This window comes from Chelonia mydas, chromosome 14 (genome assembly GCF_015237465.2).
Source record: "Chelonia mydas isolate rCheMyd1 chromosome 14, rCheMyd1.pri.v2, whole genome shotgun sequence".
Taxonomy (NCBI): domain Eukaryota; kingdom Metazoa; phylum Chordata; order Testudines; family Cheloniidae; genus Chelonia; species Chelonia mydas.
In genome coordinates this window covers 31,380,298-31,396,769 of record NC_051254.2, presented here as the reverse complement: position 1 = coordinate 31,396,769, position 16,472 = coordinate 31,380,298, and the positions used below count along the sequence as shown (strand labels likewise).

The following is a 16,472-nucleotide window of genomic DNA, read 5'->3' as shown; positions in this document are numbered from 1 at the left end:
GAGCTAATTTTGATTTCATTAGAAGTCTAGTTACAGGCTGCTGAGCTCACTTTGGGCTAATAGTGCACCAGCATTGAGGCTCCCCTACTACAAGATGAATTCACCAAAGAACTGAACTGACTAAGAGCTGAAATCACTGATGTTGTGTTAAGTAGTGGGGGAGCCTGAAGATATATTGTGGAGCAGTTTGTGGGATGGCTGGAGTGCCTTGTGGACAGGCTGGAGGAGCAGTTCATAGGGTGGCGGGAGCTGCTGGGGGGATGTGGTGCAGTTCGTGGGACGGTGGGAGCTGCGTGTGGGCCGCAGAGTGGAGCTGAGCAAAGCAGTTTGTGGGGTGGCTGGCGGAGCAGAGCGAAGGCCTATGGAGCTGTGGGGCGGTCAGCTTCAGATCATGTAAGGTGCCTCCTCCGCCCCTATCTCCACCCAGGTTGGGAGGTAAAGCTCTGTAGATAAACTTTTGAACTCTGGGGCTGCCCTGACCAGGGACAGAGACTTTGGGGTTGCTGGACTCAAGAACAAAAAGGAAAGGGCATGCCCCAATTTGCTTGGGGTGGGTTTTTTGCTCATGGGTTGTGTTATGAATCCTGTTGGTGGTGTTTCCCCAACATAATGACACATTGTTTCTCTCTGTTATTAAAAGGCTTTTTGCTACACTCAGACTATGTGCTTGCGAGAGGGGAAGTATTGCCTCCTGGAGGCGCCCAGCGGGGGTGGTATATATTTGTCCCAGTTCACTGGGTGGGGGCTCAAGCCAGTTTGCATTGTGTTATTGGAATGGATCCCCTAGATATTGAACCCGGCCCTTGTTGCTGCCAACTCTGACAGGCAGAAGGGTTACATCAGTCTCTGTGTGTCTGTGCAGTATCTGACATTACAGGGCCCTGATCTTGGTTGGGCCACGTAAGAGTATCTGTAATACATATAATGAAAATAATGCTAGCTGAGGGAGCAGAGCAGGTGTGTTGCTTTATAACAATTAATACCCACGTAGGGCTGTAATTTCCTTTCCCCTGTATTGAAGGATCCATCACTTCTTTGTGGTTAAATTGGAGGATTTCCTTTTTGCTCTTTGAACCCTCCATAAGTAGCAGGCAGGCAAGAAGAGGAGGCAAACACAAACTGACAGGAACAAGAAGAGGCCAACCTTCCAAGAGGAGACTGGGGGAAAAAACTCATCTGCAAAAGGAAGAAAGAAGAGATGTCATCTTAGGCTTCTGCAACATGCAAAGGCAAATGAACAAACAAAATAATTGGACATGGCCCCTGTTTTGGCTCCTTCATGATGCATGAAAAGGCCCTCAGTGGGCTATTTTCTTAATGTTGTTTATTTTCTCCCATTTTGTTTTTAAAGCATTCAAACCCCAGAAATATTGAATTCTGGTTTTCCCCACTGGAGCTCTCTTTGGAGAAGCCAGGGATGTGGGCTGAGAGTTTTGGCAATTCTTGAATAATAGGGTGCTTAACAAAGAGGGGTTTTGCTTGGGCATTTGAGTCCTAGAACTAAATAATGATGACATTTTCAATATGGTCTAGTGAATATAATTGTATTTCATTTTTTCATTTCAGTGGCGCCTAAAGGCCCCAAGTAATATCAGGGCTCCGTCATGCCGGGTGCTGCACAGACACACAGTGACCAAGATCAGAGCCCCATCGCTCTGGGCGCTGCACAGACACACGCGGTTACCGAGATAGGGGCCCCCTTACGCTGGGCGCTGCACAGATACACGGTGACTGAGATCAAGGCCCCATGGCTCTGGGCACTGCACAGACACACACAGTGACTGAGATCAGGGTCCCCTTGTGCCAGGCGCTGCACAGACACATGGTGACTGAGATCAGGGCCCTGTCGTGCTGAGCACCGCACAGACACACAGTGACTGAGATCAGGACCCCCTCGGGCTGCACAGACACACGGTGACCAAGATCAGAGCCCCATGGCTCTGGGCGCTGCACAGACACACGCGGTGACCGAGATAGGGGCCCCCTTACGCTGGGCGCTGCACAGATAAACGGTGACTGAGATCAAGGCCCCATGGCTCTGGGCACTGCACAGACACACACAGTGACTGAGATCAGGGTCCCCTTGTGCCAGGCGCTGCACAGACACATGGTGACTGAGCTCAGGGCCCTGTCGTGCTGGGCACTGCACAGACACACAGTGACTGAGCTCAGGGCCCTGTCGTGCTGAGCACTGCACAGACACACAGTGACTGAGATCAGGGCCCTGTCGTGCTGGGCACTGCACAGACACACAGTGACTGAGATCAGGGCCCTGTCGTGCTGAGCACTGCACAGACACACAGTGACTGAGCTCAGGGCCCTGTCGTGCTGAGCACTGCACAGACACACAGTGACTGAGCTCAGGGCCCTGTCGTGCTGAGCACTGCACAGACACACAGTGACTGAGCTCAGGACCCCTCGGGCTGCACAGACACACGGTGACCAAGATCAGGGCCCCGTCATGCCGGGTACTGCACAAACACGTAGTAAGAGACAATCACTGCCCCAACAGTCTATCAGTGCCAATCTGGACCCAGGTCTGTGTCCTGGTTCCATTAGCAGCTCACTGGAGATAAGAATGGCTGAGACTTTCTCCAGGCCGAGTGAGCCGGGTCTGATGGCGCAGATCAGCATTGGGTCTGAGTGCTCAGTCACTACCACGTAGCTGGAGACATCAAAGAGGCCCCGGTTTCTCGAGATTTTTTCCTCATTAGATGGGGTCAGTCTCTCCCTGTGGCCATTTCTCCAGAGCACCTTCGGCTTTGGGTACCACCCCACAGAGAGACACATCACGTTCATCTGCTTGCCGTCATATCCACCCACGTGGAGGAGGGGATCCGAGCCGGCACCTGGGGGAATGAAATTGATGTGAATTCTCCCTTGATTTCATGCTATCCTCATTCCCAATCCCCTTATGGACTGCACCGGGGAGTGGGGTTCTGAGAGCTGGGGCTCTTTACTCCAGCAGACACAGGGAGAGGTCAAGCCGATGGCTGGGCACTGGAGCTGAGACATCCACACTGGAAATAGGGGACACATATCTGCCATTGCAGGGCGTCCTCTATGGAAGGAGGCTCTGTCAGGCTGCTGTGGAGCCCACATCCCACGGGGTCCTTATATGCAGCCTGGACGTCTTTGTCCCACAGGCTGTGGTCTAGCTCAGCCAGGAGAGCTGGGCTGGACGGAGGAGTCATTGGGGGAGGTTTTCTGGCCTGTGCCTGCAGCAGGCTGCATGGGATGGTGTCCCCTGGGCCATCCCCCCCTCCCCAGAGCCGTGTAGGCTGAATCTGGCCTCTCCCCACCCCAGGATCACTCACTCGTCACACGGAGCTCCAGTGTGGCGTTGCCAACGGTGCTGTTGGACTGGAAGTCACAGAGGTAGGGCCCTTCGTCCCGCAGGGTGAGGTTCCGGATCCGCAGGGCCAGGCTGCCACTCTGGATCCCGTCCCGCAGGAGCTCCGTCCTGCCCCGGTACCTCTCACCCTGCACCTCGCTCCTGTCCGGCAGGTACACGTGGACATCCTGGCCTAGCTGGGGCTGGCTCCATTCCACCTGCATAGCCTGGGCACTGAGTGCTGGGGAGAGGTGGCAGGTAAGCAGCACCGTGCCCCCCAGTGGGGCGGAGAGGGGGGTGGTGGAAACAAGCACCTGGAACCTCACTGGGGAAAGGGCCAGAGAGACAACTTACAAGCCTGGGGTCAGAGGGGAGCGGCGGGGAAGTGGCTTCACCTCTCACACAGCCCAGTCCCCAGCCCCACCATCCAGCCCGGAGACCCCAGCAGATCCCAGAGATAGGGACTCAGGGAGAGCTGTGAGCGAGGGAGGTGGAGGGAAGGGTGGAGGCATGTTTATAGGGATGAATGAATGGAGGGAAGGGTGTGTATGGGGATGGATGGATGAATGGGGGAGATGGATGGAAGAGGTGTACATTGATGGATTGGGGAAAGGACAGATGTATGGAGGAGGAGTGTATATGGAGAAGGATGGAGGGGTGTGGGGATAGATGATGGATGCATGGAGGGGAGTATGTATGGGGATGCCTGGATGTAATGAATGGGTGGAGGGGTGTGTATTGGGATGGAAGGAAGGATGTGGGGGGCTGGATGGAAGAAAGGATGGGACGGATGGAGGGGTGTATATGGGAATGGACAGATGGATGTGGGGGATGGATGGACGAAGGAGTGTGTCATGCGTTACTGTGCGTATGAGTGAGCGCTAGATCCTGCGCTCTGACCCCCGAGCCCAGTGCATTACCAGGGTAGTCACCCCAGACTGTCCCCGCCATACGTGAGAGCCAGCTGGGGCCCTGTGACCACCCAGCACCGTTAAGGACAGAGCCTCCTTACCGGTCGCTGCAGCCTGAACGTGCAGGAGCAGGGCAGCTGAGAGCAGGGCAGCACTGCAGTGTGGGCGACAGGCTCCCAGCATCTGGCAGGGTGGCTCTCCCTGGCCTCAGGGCTGGACAGGAGCTGATGAACTATGGAGAAGCCAAGGAGACAAGGGATAAGAAGGGAAATAGCTGCTCACCCAACGACTCCCTCCCTTCAACCATGGGTGGAGTAGGGGCACCTGTGGACTGAGCCCTTGTGGGGAAAGACCCAGGAGGTGCAGATGCTGGGTTTGTAAGTCTTCTGGTGGGGCCCATGGGTGAGGGGCAGAGCCCCCAGTGGGGTGGACGGGGCAGAGCCCCTATACTTGGGTGTTCGGGTGGGTGAAGCCCCCCAGATTGCATAAAAAATTGAAAATAATCTCATTGAAAGCATTGTTTTTAACCACCAACATGTAATATTGTCAGTAAACCCACTATCCAAAGTGGACAGCTCATGCCAAGGTGGGCAGCTGTTTATAATTTTCTACCAACAGGGAAATTCCATCTGAGACTTTTTTAACCAAAACATTTTCTTCAAAATATTATTTTTTCCTCCTGCAAAAACATGCTTTTCTGAAATCAAATCTGCTCCAATCCTTCTCTCGACACCACCCCATTAAGAACAAGGCAACACATCAATGTTTGGCAAAGACACACGCCTGTTGGAAGAACTCTCTTAGCAGATCAGAGATCAGCAGCTTTTACTGGAGCAAATGCAGGACTCTTGGTTCCCTTTTGTTGACATGTGATTTCAGCGGGGAATGGCAGCTCCCCAAGCCAACTCCAGCAGTGTCACAGCGCCAGTGATTTCAGCTGGGAATGCCAGCTCCCCAAGCCCCCTCCAGCAGTGTCACAGCGCCCGTGATTTCAGCTGGGAATGCCAGCTCCCCAAGTCCCCTCCAGCAATGTCACAGCGCCCGTGATTTCAGCTGGGAATGCCAGCTTCCCACGCCCCCTCCAGCAGTGTCACAGCGCCCGTGATTTCAGCTGGGAATGGCAGCTCCCCGAGCCAACTCCAGCAGTGTCACAGCGCCAGTGATTTCAGCTGGGAATGCCAGCTCCCCAAGCCCCCTCAAGCAATGTCACAGCGCCCGTGATTTCAGCTGGGAATGCCAGCTCCCCAGACCCCCTCCAGCAGTGTCACAGTGCCCGTGATTTCAGCTGGGAATGCCAGCTCCCCACGCCCCCTCCAGCAGTGTCACAGTGCCCGTGATTTCAGCTGGGAATGCCAGCTCCCCAAGCCCCCTCCAGCAGTGTCACAGCGCCCGTGATTTCAGCTGGGAATGCCAGCTCCCCAAGCCCCCTCCAGCAATGTCACAGCGCCCGTGATTTCAGCTGGGAATGCCAGCTCCCCACGCCCCCTCCAGCAGTGTCACAGCGCCCGTGATTTCAGCTGTGAATGGCAGCTCCCCGAGCCAACTCCAGCAGTGTCACAGCGCCAGTGATTTCAGCTGGGAATGCCAGCTCCCCAAGCCCCCTCCAGCAATGTCACAGCGCCCGTGATTTCAGCTGGGAATGCCAGCTCCCCAGACCCCCTCCAGCAGTGTCACAGTGCCCGTGATTTCAGCTGGGAATGCCAGCTCCCCAGACCCCCTCCAGCAGTGTCACAGTGCCCGTGATTTCAGCTGGGAATGGCAGCTCCCCAAGCCCCCTCCAGCAGTGTCACAGCGCCCGTGATTTCAGCTGGGAATGCCAGCTCCCCAAGCCCCCTCCAGCAATGTCACAGTGCCCGTGATTTCAGCGGGGAATGCCAGCTCCCCAAGCCCCCTCCAGCAGTGTCACAGTGCCCGTGATTTCAGCTGGGAATGCCAGCTCCCCAAGCCCCCTCCAGCAGTGTCACAGCGCCCGTGATTTCAGCGGGGAATGCCAGTTCCCCAAGCACCCTCCAGCAGTGTCACAGCGCCCGTGATTTCAGCTGGGAATGGCAGCTCCCCAAGCACCCTCCAGCAGTGTAGAAATGCTGAAATTTTGGAAGAGAGCCAAGAAAAAAGTTTGCTGGGGCTGTTTCTCCACGTCTCGACGCTGAGATGATTTTCCCCTTCGTGGTCGGGCGTTTGGGTCGTTTGTTTAGTTTTTTTAAGTTATTTCTATTAACTCCCCTGCTACCTGCTGTTTGCCGTGCTGCTGGAGCTGTGTCGGCCCCAGGGTGTCAGAGAGGCAGGGTGGGTGAGTTAATTTCTTTTATTGGACTAACCTCTGCTGGGGAGAGAGATAACAGATACAAGGGTTGCTCGTCTCTTTCACCAACAGAAGTTGGTCCAATAAAATATATTATCTCACCCGCCCTGCCTGTTTGCTGTCCACTGACAGTCTGGGAATATTTCCTCCAAATCAACAGACTTTTTTCCTCCCTGCTTGTGTTGGAAAAGTGGCAGGGCATGAAGCGAAATGGCATGCCAGCTCAGAGACATTTAACAGCCTGCACTTTGCCTGCCAGCAGCAGGTGTTACGGCTGCCGGCTGGCTGCGCTAAGGGGATGCCTCCCTGATGTTTCTAAGCCATCGAATTCTCAAGGCAAGCCCCGAAACAGGACCCTGGACTCCACAGTCGCTCAGTCCCCTAAGCAAGGAGGATGCAGTGGAAATTATCTTCTCTTTTAGCAAGTGAAAATTAAACCGTCTGGGCTCGGACGAACACCACGTTATTTCCATTTGTACAAGCACAGCCTTCCCCTTACAAACGCATGCTAAGCAGCGGTGTTTTCTTTAAAGCCGACAGATGCCAATACCAACAGCTGGAGACAGGGCCGGCCTCAGGGAAAATGGCACCCTGGGCAAACTTGCAATTTGGTGTCCCTGGCCCCCATGGGCATGGTGTCCCCCCATTGCCCCTGGTCCCCCATGGGCTCCCCAGGCTCCCCACCCTCCCTTCCCCAACCCCTGTACTGTGCCACCTTCACCACTAATCCCTGCACTTCCCTCCTGAGCCCCTAACTCCTGCACTGTGCATTCCCCCTCACCCCGACCCCTGCACTCCCCTCCTGTGCCCCTAATCCCTGCACCCCCTTCACTCCTACCCCCTGCACCTCCCTCCTGTGCCCCTAACCCCTGCACTGTGCCCCCTTCACCCCAAACCCTGCACCTCTAGCTTGTGCCCCTAACCCCTTCGCTGCGCCCCCTTCACTCTTACTCCCTGCACTCCCCTCCCGAGGCCCTAACCCCTGCATCCACCTCCTGCACCCACATGGGGAAACTGTCCTACCTGGATGCACAAAGCAGCTGGCATTGCTGCTCGCTCTCCCACTGGACTGCTGCTCCTCTGCCCCATGCACCCCCTGGGCTGTGTAAGGAGAGGGCAGGAGAGCAGCAGCTGCTGATGTAGTAGTAGGATTTTATGTTTGTATTTTATATAATTTAGAATGAAGGATAAAGAATAATAATATAGTATGTATTAAATGTATTGGTGTATGATTTGATCATATTCTGCCAGCCACCCTTTTTGAATAGCAGAAAGAAATGCTGTAATGGACCATCAGCCAGAATCTGTGTCTGGACTGATTTCAAGGCAGTGACAGATCCTTTGAGGGTCACCAATTTGTTGTCGGTTTAGCATTTTAAAATAAGGAAAGGAATGTCATGATCGTTCCTTTTTTTTTTTTTTTTTTTTGCACTGCAATTTGATGTTCCTGTTCAAAATGTTCTGTGTAAATTAATTTTGTGTGTGTGAATGAGGAATGTGTGGGTTAAGAGATAAGTGTGAAGGCCATCGCTGAACCAGATGGTCTAGGGAGGAGCCGGAGACAGATGCAAGGGTGCCAGGAGGCTGCAACACGCCCCTACTGAAGCATTGGAGGGCAGATTGACAACTCTAAAGATGAGACAGGCACCTATCAATGGGGACAAGATAGCTGTGATCAAAACCAGCATGGGATAACTCCCTGAGGAACATGATGTAAAGAATGTGAAGGACAATTTAAGAAAACAAGCACTCATCAAACAACAATTGATTACAGCATGATGGTGCAAAACTCATTGGCCCCAGTGAAGGAAAATCACTATATAAACAGGGTGCCTTGCCATGAAACTTTGGGTTCCTCCTGCCAAGACTTCCCCTGAGCACCATGTCGTGACCAACGGAACCCGGCTCCTCCCCACTTCTGATCAACCTAGCTGGCCACTAGGTTGATCCGGACTCTGGACTGGTAACTATAACATCGACTGGTGGGACTGTGTGTGTGTGTGTGTGTGTGTGTGGTGTGACTGAATGCATATGCTAATTATTGTATCTTCAATAAAGGCGGCGTATTGCCTTTTCCCCAAAAAAAGATCCCATGTGCTTCTTATCAGCATAACATTTTTGGTGGAGAATTTCAAAAGGGGGAAGACATGCACTGTGATTGTTGAAAATACTGCCAAATATTGCTAAAAGGTATACCATACATATAAAGTGATCAATCATTCAGGTGTGCACACCCCCGGTCATAGAAGTGCTGGGCAATAGGGGGAGGATTAGAATCCTCACTCCGACCCATCTGTCGGGGATAACTATACAGATAAGATATATACAAACTGTCCAGGTATATACACCCCTGGTTGTAGAGGTGCTGGACCATAAGGGGGAGGATTAGAGTCCTTGCTCCTACCCATATGTCAGGGAAAAATTGCATAGGTGAATATACCCTCAGCCGTAGCAGGATCGAGCCCAAAAGGTAGGGGGCTTAGCATTTCCCCCTCCTGCTCTGTCAGGCAGAGTTTTTAGTGGGTATAGACTTTTGTATTGTGTAAGTCCCAGCACGAGCATGGGCACAGAAGTGTTATAGAGGTAAAAGAGATTTATAAAGAAATATGTTTAGGCGAAAGGAGTCCCCTAAGGACAAAGCTCAAGAAGCGCAGAAAAAACTACCATTCATACAGGAAATGACTTCTTTTAAGACAATTTTGCAAAAGTTTGGGCAGAGCTCATGGACTGAACAAGCATTAGCCGATGTCCATACTATAGCTGTTTTGGAAGATAGATTGGCAAAATATCTGTTGGTCTACAGGCCATCGACCCCGATAAAAAGAGACTCGGCTGCAATCTGGCTATTGTGAGAAGCATGCAATGAGGCATTCCTTCGCTTGGCTAGCTGCCAGGAGGAGAACGCTGCACTGCATGAGAAAATTGATGTATCTGAAGGAGAAACTGATAAATGGAAAATACTGGCCGCTGGAGTTCAAAGCCAGTTAGACATTCCCAAAGATACTCTAAGAGAAGTTAAAATAAAAGAGAGGGGATTATCTTAACAAATAGAGGGAAAAGATAAAATACAAAGAGAGAATCAGGTTTTATAGGGAGTGAAAAAGAAATTAACGTTAGAACAAGGTAGAGCTCCTGCCCATCACAACCACTGTGAATCTATTATTAAGCATCTTAAAACAAAATTGGGGTTTGCCACCCGCCAAGTAGCGGCTGTGACGGAAGGAGAATGGGGCCAAGCCCAAGATAGTGAGGTCCCCGAATGGGAGGGAGAATGGGACCGTAGTAAAGCTTGGAATGGAGATATATGGGATGAGCCCCAGGGATTGAAACCTATTGAACAAAACCCTATCGCAGCCATACGACGAACTACAGTCACAACACCCGCAGAGGGAGGGGGAAGTACAACTGTTTCCACTGTCCCTGTATCAGCCTGACTTAAAAGCATGGCTGTTAGTTTGGGACCCCTAAAAAAGGACAATTTCTCTGGATGGTGTTCTAATGCGTTTTTGCTTGCTATAAGGGAAGAGCTGAATGCCATTGAAGTCCGCCGCTTGATGGGCGTCTGTGTGGCTTCAGAGATTTGGCGGGTCCTAGATAGGATTAGAGTCGATGAGAATAATAGCATATTGACTCTAATGGGACTTTCTGGAGAGCAAATAGACAGGGGCAATTTTATAGCACCAGCTGTAGCCACAACCCAGGAGCCCAATGAAAACCCCGAGAATTATTTAACCCGATGGGGTCTGATGTAGATAATGGCCGGCTTAACACCGTTGGGCAAGGCCATAGCGCTGGATATAGTGGCATTCAGTGTACAGTCCTTAAGAGACTGTGCTGCTTCCCTAACCCCCTACTATTCCAGGAAACTTGGAATTTGGCAAGAGGGTCGCCACTTCACACCACCTGGGACAAAACGGCTCCTAGACCCACATCCGATGCATCAGTCCATAGCAGGAACTCCTTGGTGAAATCGGGGCTGTACAAGACGGGTTCTTCAGGGCTTGAAAAGCCTCCTCACAAGCTTTGGTCCACTGGATCATGTTTGGGCTGCTGTTCTAGAGCAGATAAGTGAGAGGGGCCACAATGGTTGAGAAAACCAGAATAAATCAGCAGTAGAAACCAAGCTAGTCCTAAAAACTGGTGTACCTGTTTCCTCAAGGAAGGGGCATGGCACATCTGGAGGGCCTGAACCTTATTGACCAAGGGTCGCACCGTACCTTTTCCTAAAGTGTACCTGAGGCAGGTTGTTTCATCCTTGCCCAAGTGACATTCAGCAGGATTTGCTGTCAGGCCAGCCTCCTGGAGGGATTGTAACATGGCCGTCACATGCTTTAGGTGGTCCTGCCAGTTTTGACTGTAGATACCTGCAACATCGTCTAGGTACGTGGCAGCATATTGGCTATGGGATTGGAGGATCCGGTCCGCTAGCCGCTGGAATGTTTCTGGAGCCCCATGCAACCCAAAGTGCATTGTCCGGAACTGAAAGGGGATGGAAAAAGCTGTCTTTTCCCTGGATTCTGTGAGGGGGATCTGCCATTACCCCTTTGTCAGATCCAGAGTAGTGATGTACTCTGCTTCCCCTTGCTGGTCCAGAAGTTCATCAGCATAAGGCATCAGGTATGCATCAAATTTTGAGACTGCATTGAGCTTCTGGAAATTGATACATGGCCAGGTGGTCCCACCAGGCTTGAGGAGCAACATTACAGAGCCTTTCCAGTTGCTGCATGATTCTTTGATTACTCCCAGTTCTAGCACTGATTGGAGTTCTCACTTCATGGTTTCTCTCAACTTCGGGGACAATTGTCGAGGGTTTTCTCTGACTTTAAGCCCTGGTTCCGTCTGACGGTTATGGGATATTAAATGGGTCCATCCAGGGTAGGTAGAAAACATGGAAGAGAAGGTGGTGATCACCTGTCGAGCCTGGGTTCTCTGGTTTGGGGTGAGGGTGTTTCCAGTCTTGACCATCCCTGGCTCCGAGTCTTCGACAACCTGAAGGCCTAATTGGGGTTCAGGTGCGTAGGGGGCAATTAGTAGACTTTCTTGGACTTTCCATGGTTTTAAAAGATTCACGTGTGCCTGTCACTTGTCTGGTTGTCAGATTTCATAACTCACCTGCTTCACTCAGCACACCACCTCATGGGGCCCTTGCCAGCGGGCTGGGAGTTTTGATTTGGAGCTGGGTAATAACAAGAGAACATGATTGCTGGGTTGGAACTCCTGGAGGCCAACCCTTTAATGATAGGTAAGGTTAAGGTTTTATCATGGATAAACATGGGGACTGCTCCAGCCTGGACCCACCGAGCCCTGGGGGGCTGACCTAGCCCCAGCTGCTGCTCCGGCCTAGTTCCTTCGGCTCCTCCAGCCCTATACTCATCCCCAGCTACTGCTCTAGTCCTAGCTCTAGCCGCTGCTCCAGCCCCAGTGACAGACTGCTGGCCACTGCTTCAGCCCCAGCCTCTGCCCCGGCCTCTGCCCCAGCCCTGGTGGCTGACCACCGGCCACTACTCCAACCCCACTACTACACCTGCAGCAGGGCCAGGCAGGGGGCTGAAGCCAAAGAAGTCACGGAGGTCCATTAAAGTCACAGAAGCCCGTGATCTCTGTGACAAAATCATACCCTTAATTATAGGCTGAGTCCTGGGTGCTCTGGGTGTGTAGAAGGTTCTCCCTGGCAAATGAGCCCAGGGTGTCAAGCTTCTCCCATAGGGCCAAGACGTATTGTATGATGTTACTGGCCCAAGATGGTTGTTCTTCCCACATGTTTTGAATGGTGGGATCCACACTAACGCAGGGCATTGTGTCTCTCTGGGGGCTGCTCCATAGAATGGGATAATAGCCTGCTATTGCCACCACCTGGTGGAGCTACACCTTCAGCTCCAGTGCAAGGGGCTTCTACTCTGAAGGCCTGGGGTAAAACCCCCAGTCTGCTGAAGCGGTGATGGGTGTCGCTGGATGGGCAGCAGGTGTGGTGGGACTGAGGAGTGGGTGTTTCAAAGGAGCCTCAGGGCATCAGGCATCATATGTTCCTAACTCTCCCTGTCACCTTTGAAATTCCCTGCCTCTCATAGCTCCCTTGGATTGGGTCGGTGCCGGCATTTCCAAGTTGCCCTGGACACCACAAATCTGCTGGGCATGGCTGGCTTTAACCCTAGCATAGGCAGTGTGAGTGTGCATTGGTGGGGATGGCCAGTGGCTTGCAGGGCACAGACACAGCCAGTGGGCGTGGGGCTGAGGCACATGGCACCCACCAGACTCAGATGGGACGAATCCTGGTCGAGGCATCCGCTGGGGGTTAACCCTTTCTTTCCTGCTTGCGATGCAGCGCCCCATTCCCACCATGGCCTCAGTCGCCCACGGGTGCTGCCCAAACAGCTGGCACCAGGAAACTGCAGTATGTGGGTGGGCGGGGGTGTCATCCCACTACACCCTCTTGGGGGCAGCTCACCCAGCACTGCGGGGCCCTTATATTGCAGGCGAGGCCAGCCATGGGGCTGGATGGAGCAAGATCTGGTCCGCTCTGGGAATCCACCTATGCCTTGGGCTAGCGAGGAAGGACTGGCACGGATATTGGCAAACACATTGGCCCCTGTCCGAGTGTCCTGGTCCGCACACAGATGGGGGGGGACATGTGGGAGCCGCAGCCACCCCTGCCCCAAATGCACACACATGTGGAAATTAACATGCCCTAGGTGACTAGATGACTGATGGTGGCTAGAGAATGAAAGGGGGATAGATAGATAGATAGATAGATAGATTAGATAGGGTGTATATGAGGATGGATACACAGATGGATGGGAACAGAGAGACAGACAGATGGGTATGGTTGGGGATGGACAGAGAGAGAGATGAGGCTGAAGTTAGTTTCCTTATTCCCAGTTACTTATTCAAGCACCTAAACAGAATGGAAGTGGGCAGGGGCATAACCTGTGGCAGCACATTGTGCAGGAAAAGAAGCTTTGGATCAGTGAGTGGCACGTGCCAGCTGCCTCTGGACAGCCTGATGGCCATGGGGTACATCACCTGGGGCTTCCAGAAACACAGTTTGTCGTGTCCAGCCGGGCAAACCCACTGGAATGGTTCAATACATGCTGAACGATGGACACAAACCGTCCTCGCATTCAGCCTCACAGTGGTGGGGAAGGCTCAGAAAGTCTGATCTGCCAGTGCGGAATGAAAAACAGCAACGACGCTCGGAATCAGGAACCAGTACCACGAATGAGAAACTAGGGGAAAGCAGCCAATTTCAGCCTCACGACAAAGAAACAGCCAAGCATGGACGGGCTGCACGGACAGACAGACAAGCAGGATCTGCACTGATCCAGGAATCCCCTGCGTACCTGCAGCCCTGGATCCTGCAGTGAAGCTGTTCCCTGAGTGGCAGGGAGGGGGGCAGGCCCAGCCCCTCACCACCACGTCCCGGCCAGGATGGAAGCACTGGGGGGTGAGTCCTCTCTGCAGCCGCCCTGTCCCGTTCTCGGCTCTCTGCTGTCCCAGCCTGCCCAGCTGCAGGAAAAGGCTCCTCAGGAGCAACCCCACGCAGCCAGCGTGCACCGGCTTGGCAAGAAAGTTCCCCTCCACCCCACGGCCAAGGGAGCCGAGCATCATTTCCTGTCAGCTGAACAGGGCAGGCCGAGCTCCCGGCTTGGGGCTTGTCAGCACTTGAAAATTAATGGGGAGTGCGGGAGGGCAACTGTTCCCAAGCCACCCCACGGGGGACTAGCCCAGAGCAGGAGGCCACTTCCTGTTTTGCTGACCCCACCGCTGTGCACACACGGGCCCAAAGTCCCCCAAACAGCTGGGAGGGATTTCACACACATACCCCCCGCCCCTCCTGGAACTGGGGCCAGGCTGGCAGAGGACAACACATGGGGAGCTCAGAGCCCAGACGAGGCCTGCAGGGGAGGGCAGAGACCCCCCCACTCGTCACAGAGGGGCCTGGCCCAGCCAAACCAGCCAGTCTGCCGACCACAGCCAGGGCCAGCCAGGGCAGAGCAACAGCCTTGGGCAAGGAGAAGGCTCTGCTACACCACAGCGGCAGTGTAATCCCCAGTGTCCCTCCACTGGAGTCAGTGAGGCTGGATCCCCAGCTGGGGAAAATCAAAAGTGCTCAAGGGCCTAAATTATACTGAACAGGAGTGAGGACAGTCGGTGCCTTGCACAATCCCACAGGCTGCTTCTCTGAAAAATTAGGCACCTAAATAACTTTAAAAATCTAACACTTCATTGCTCTTTCCCTCTATTCTTCGTCTGTAAATGGAGATAAAACTCTTCTCTGTTGAGATTTGGGGGAGGGATTGCCTCTCACTGAGTCTCTGCAGTGCCCAGCACGATGGGGCCCTGCTCTTGGTCACCATGTGTCTGTGCATCGCCCGGCGTGACGGAGCCCTGCTCTCGGTCACCGTGTGTCTCTGCAGTGCCCAGCACGATGGGGCCCTGCTCTCGGTCACCGTGTGTCTCTGCAGTGCCCAGCACGACGGGGCCCTGCTCTCGGTCACCGTGTGTCTGTGCAGCGCCCGGCGCGACGGAGCCCTGCTCTCGGTCACCGTGTGTCTGTGCAGCGCCCGGCGCGACGGAGCCCTGCTCTCGGTCACCGTGTGTCTGTGCAGCGCCCGGCGCGACGGAGCCCTGCTCTCGGTCACCGTGTGTCTGTGCAGCGCCCGGCGCGACGGAGCCCTGCTCTCGGTCACCGTGTGTCTGTGCAGCGCCCGGCGCGACGGAGCCCTGCTCTCGGTCACCGTGTGTCTGTGCAGCGCCCGGCGCGACGGAGCCCTGCTCTCGGTCACCGTGTGTCTGTGCAGCGCCCGGCGCGACGGAGCCCTGCTCTCGGTCACTGTGTGTCTGTGCAGCGCCCGGCGTGATGGAGCCCTGCTCTCGGTCACCGTGTGTCTGTGCAGCGCCCGGCGTGACGGAGCCCTGCTCTCGGTCACCGTGTGTCTGTGCAGCGCCCGGCGCGACGGAGCCCTGCTCTCGGTCACCGTGTGTCTGTGCAGCGCCCGGCGCGACGGAGCCCTGCTCTCGGTCACCGTGTGTCTGTGCAGCGCCCGGCGCGACGGAGCCCTGCTCTCGGTCACCGTGTGTCTGTGCAGCGCCCGGCGCGACGGAGCCCTGCTCTCGGTCACCGTGTGTCTCTGCAGTGCCCAGCACGATGGGGCCCTGCTCTCGGTCACCGTGTGTCTGTGCAGCGCCTGGCGCGACGGAGCCCTGCTCTCGGTCACCGTGTGTCTGTGCAGCGCCCGGCGTGATGGAGCCCTGCTCTCGGTCACCGTGTGTCTGTGCAGCGCCCAGCGCGACGGAGCCCTGCTCTCGGTCACCGTGTGTCTGTGCAGCGCCCGGCGTGATGGAGCCCTGCTCTCGGTCACCGTGTGTCTGTGCAGCGCCCGGCGCGACGGAGCCCTGCTCTCGGTCACCGTGTGTCTGTGCAGCGCCCGGCGCGACGGAGCCCTGCTCTCGGTCACCGTGTGTCTGTGCAGCGCCCGGCGCGACGGAGCCCTGCTCTCGGTCACCGTGTGTCTGTGCAGCGCCCGGCGCGACGGAGCCCTGCTCTCGGTCACCGTGTGTCTGTGCAGCGCCCGGCGTGACGGAGCCCTGCTCTCGGTCACCGTGTGTCTGTGCAGCGCCCGGCGCGACGGAGCCCTGCTCTCGGTCACCGTGTGTCTCTGCAGTGCCCAGCACGATGGGGCCCTGCTCTCGGTCACCGTGTGTCTGTGCAGCGCCTGGCGCGACGGAGCCCTGCTCTCGGTCACCGTGTGTCTGTGCAGCGCCCGGCGTGATGGAGCCCTGCTCTCGGTCACCGTGTGTCTGTGCAGCGCCCAGCGCGACGGAGCCCTGCTCTCGGTCACCGTGTGTCTGTGCAGCGCCCGGCGTGATGGAGCCCTGCTCTCGGTCACCGTGTGTCTGTGCAGCGCCCGGCGTGACGGAGCCCTGC

General features: G+C 54.9%; 1 protein-coding gene across 1 annotated transcript in view; it reads right to left on the bottom strand.

Annotated features, from left to right (window-relative positions):
* Window positions 1–14,177, bottom strand: part of LOC102946331 (butyrophilin subfamily 3 member A1) — a 30,580-nt gene extending 16,403 nt beyond the window's left edge. Inside the window, exons 1-5 of the mRNA XM_007062263.4 lie at window positions 13,885–14,177; window positions 4,347–4,477; window positions 3,318–3,659; window positions 2,568–2,849; window positions 1,032–1,176 (exon numbers count right to left, since the gene is read on the bottom strand). Coding sequence (XP_007062325.2) covers window positions 1,032–1,176; window positions 2,568–2,849; window positions 3,318–3,659; window positions 4,347–4,428 — 851 coding nt within the window. The 5' untranslated portion in view covers window positions 4,429–4,477; window positions 13,885–14,177. The remainder of the gene's footprint in view (window positions 1–1,031; window positions 1,177–2,567; window positions 2,850–3,317; window positions 3,660–4,346; window positions 4,478–13,884) is intronic.
* Window positions 14,178–16,472: the final 2,295 nt, after the last annotated feature.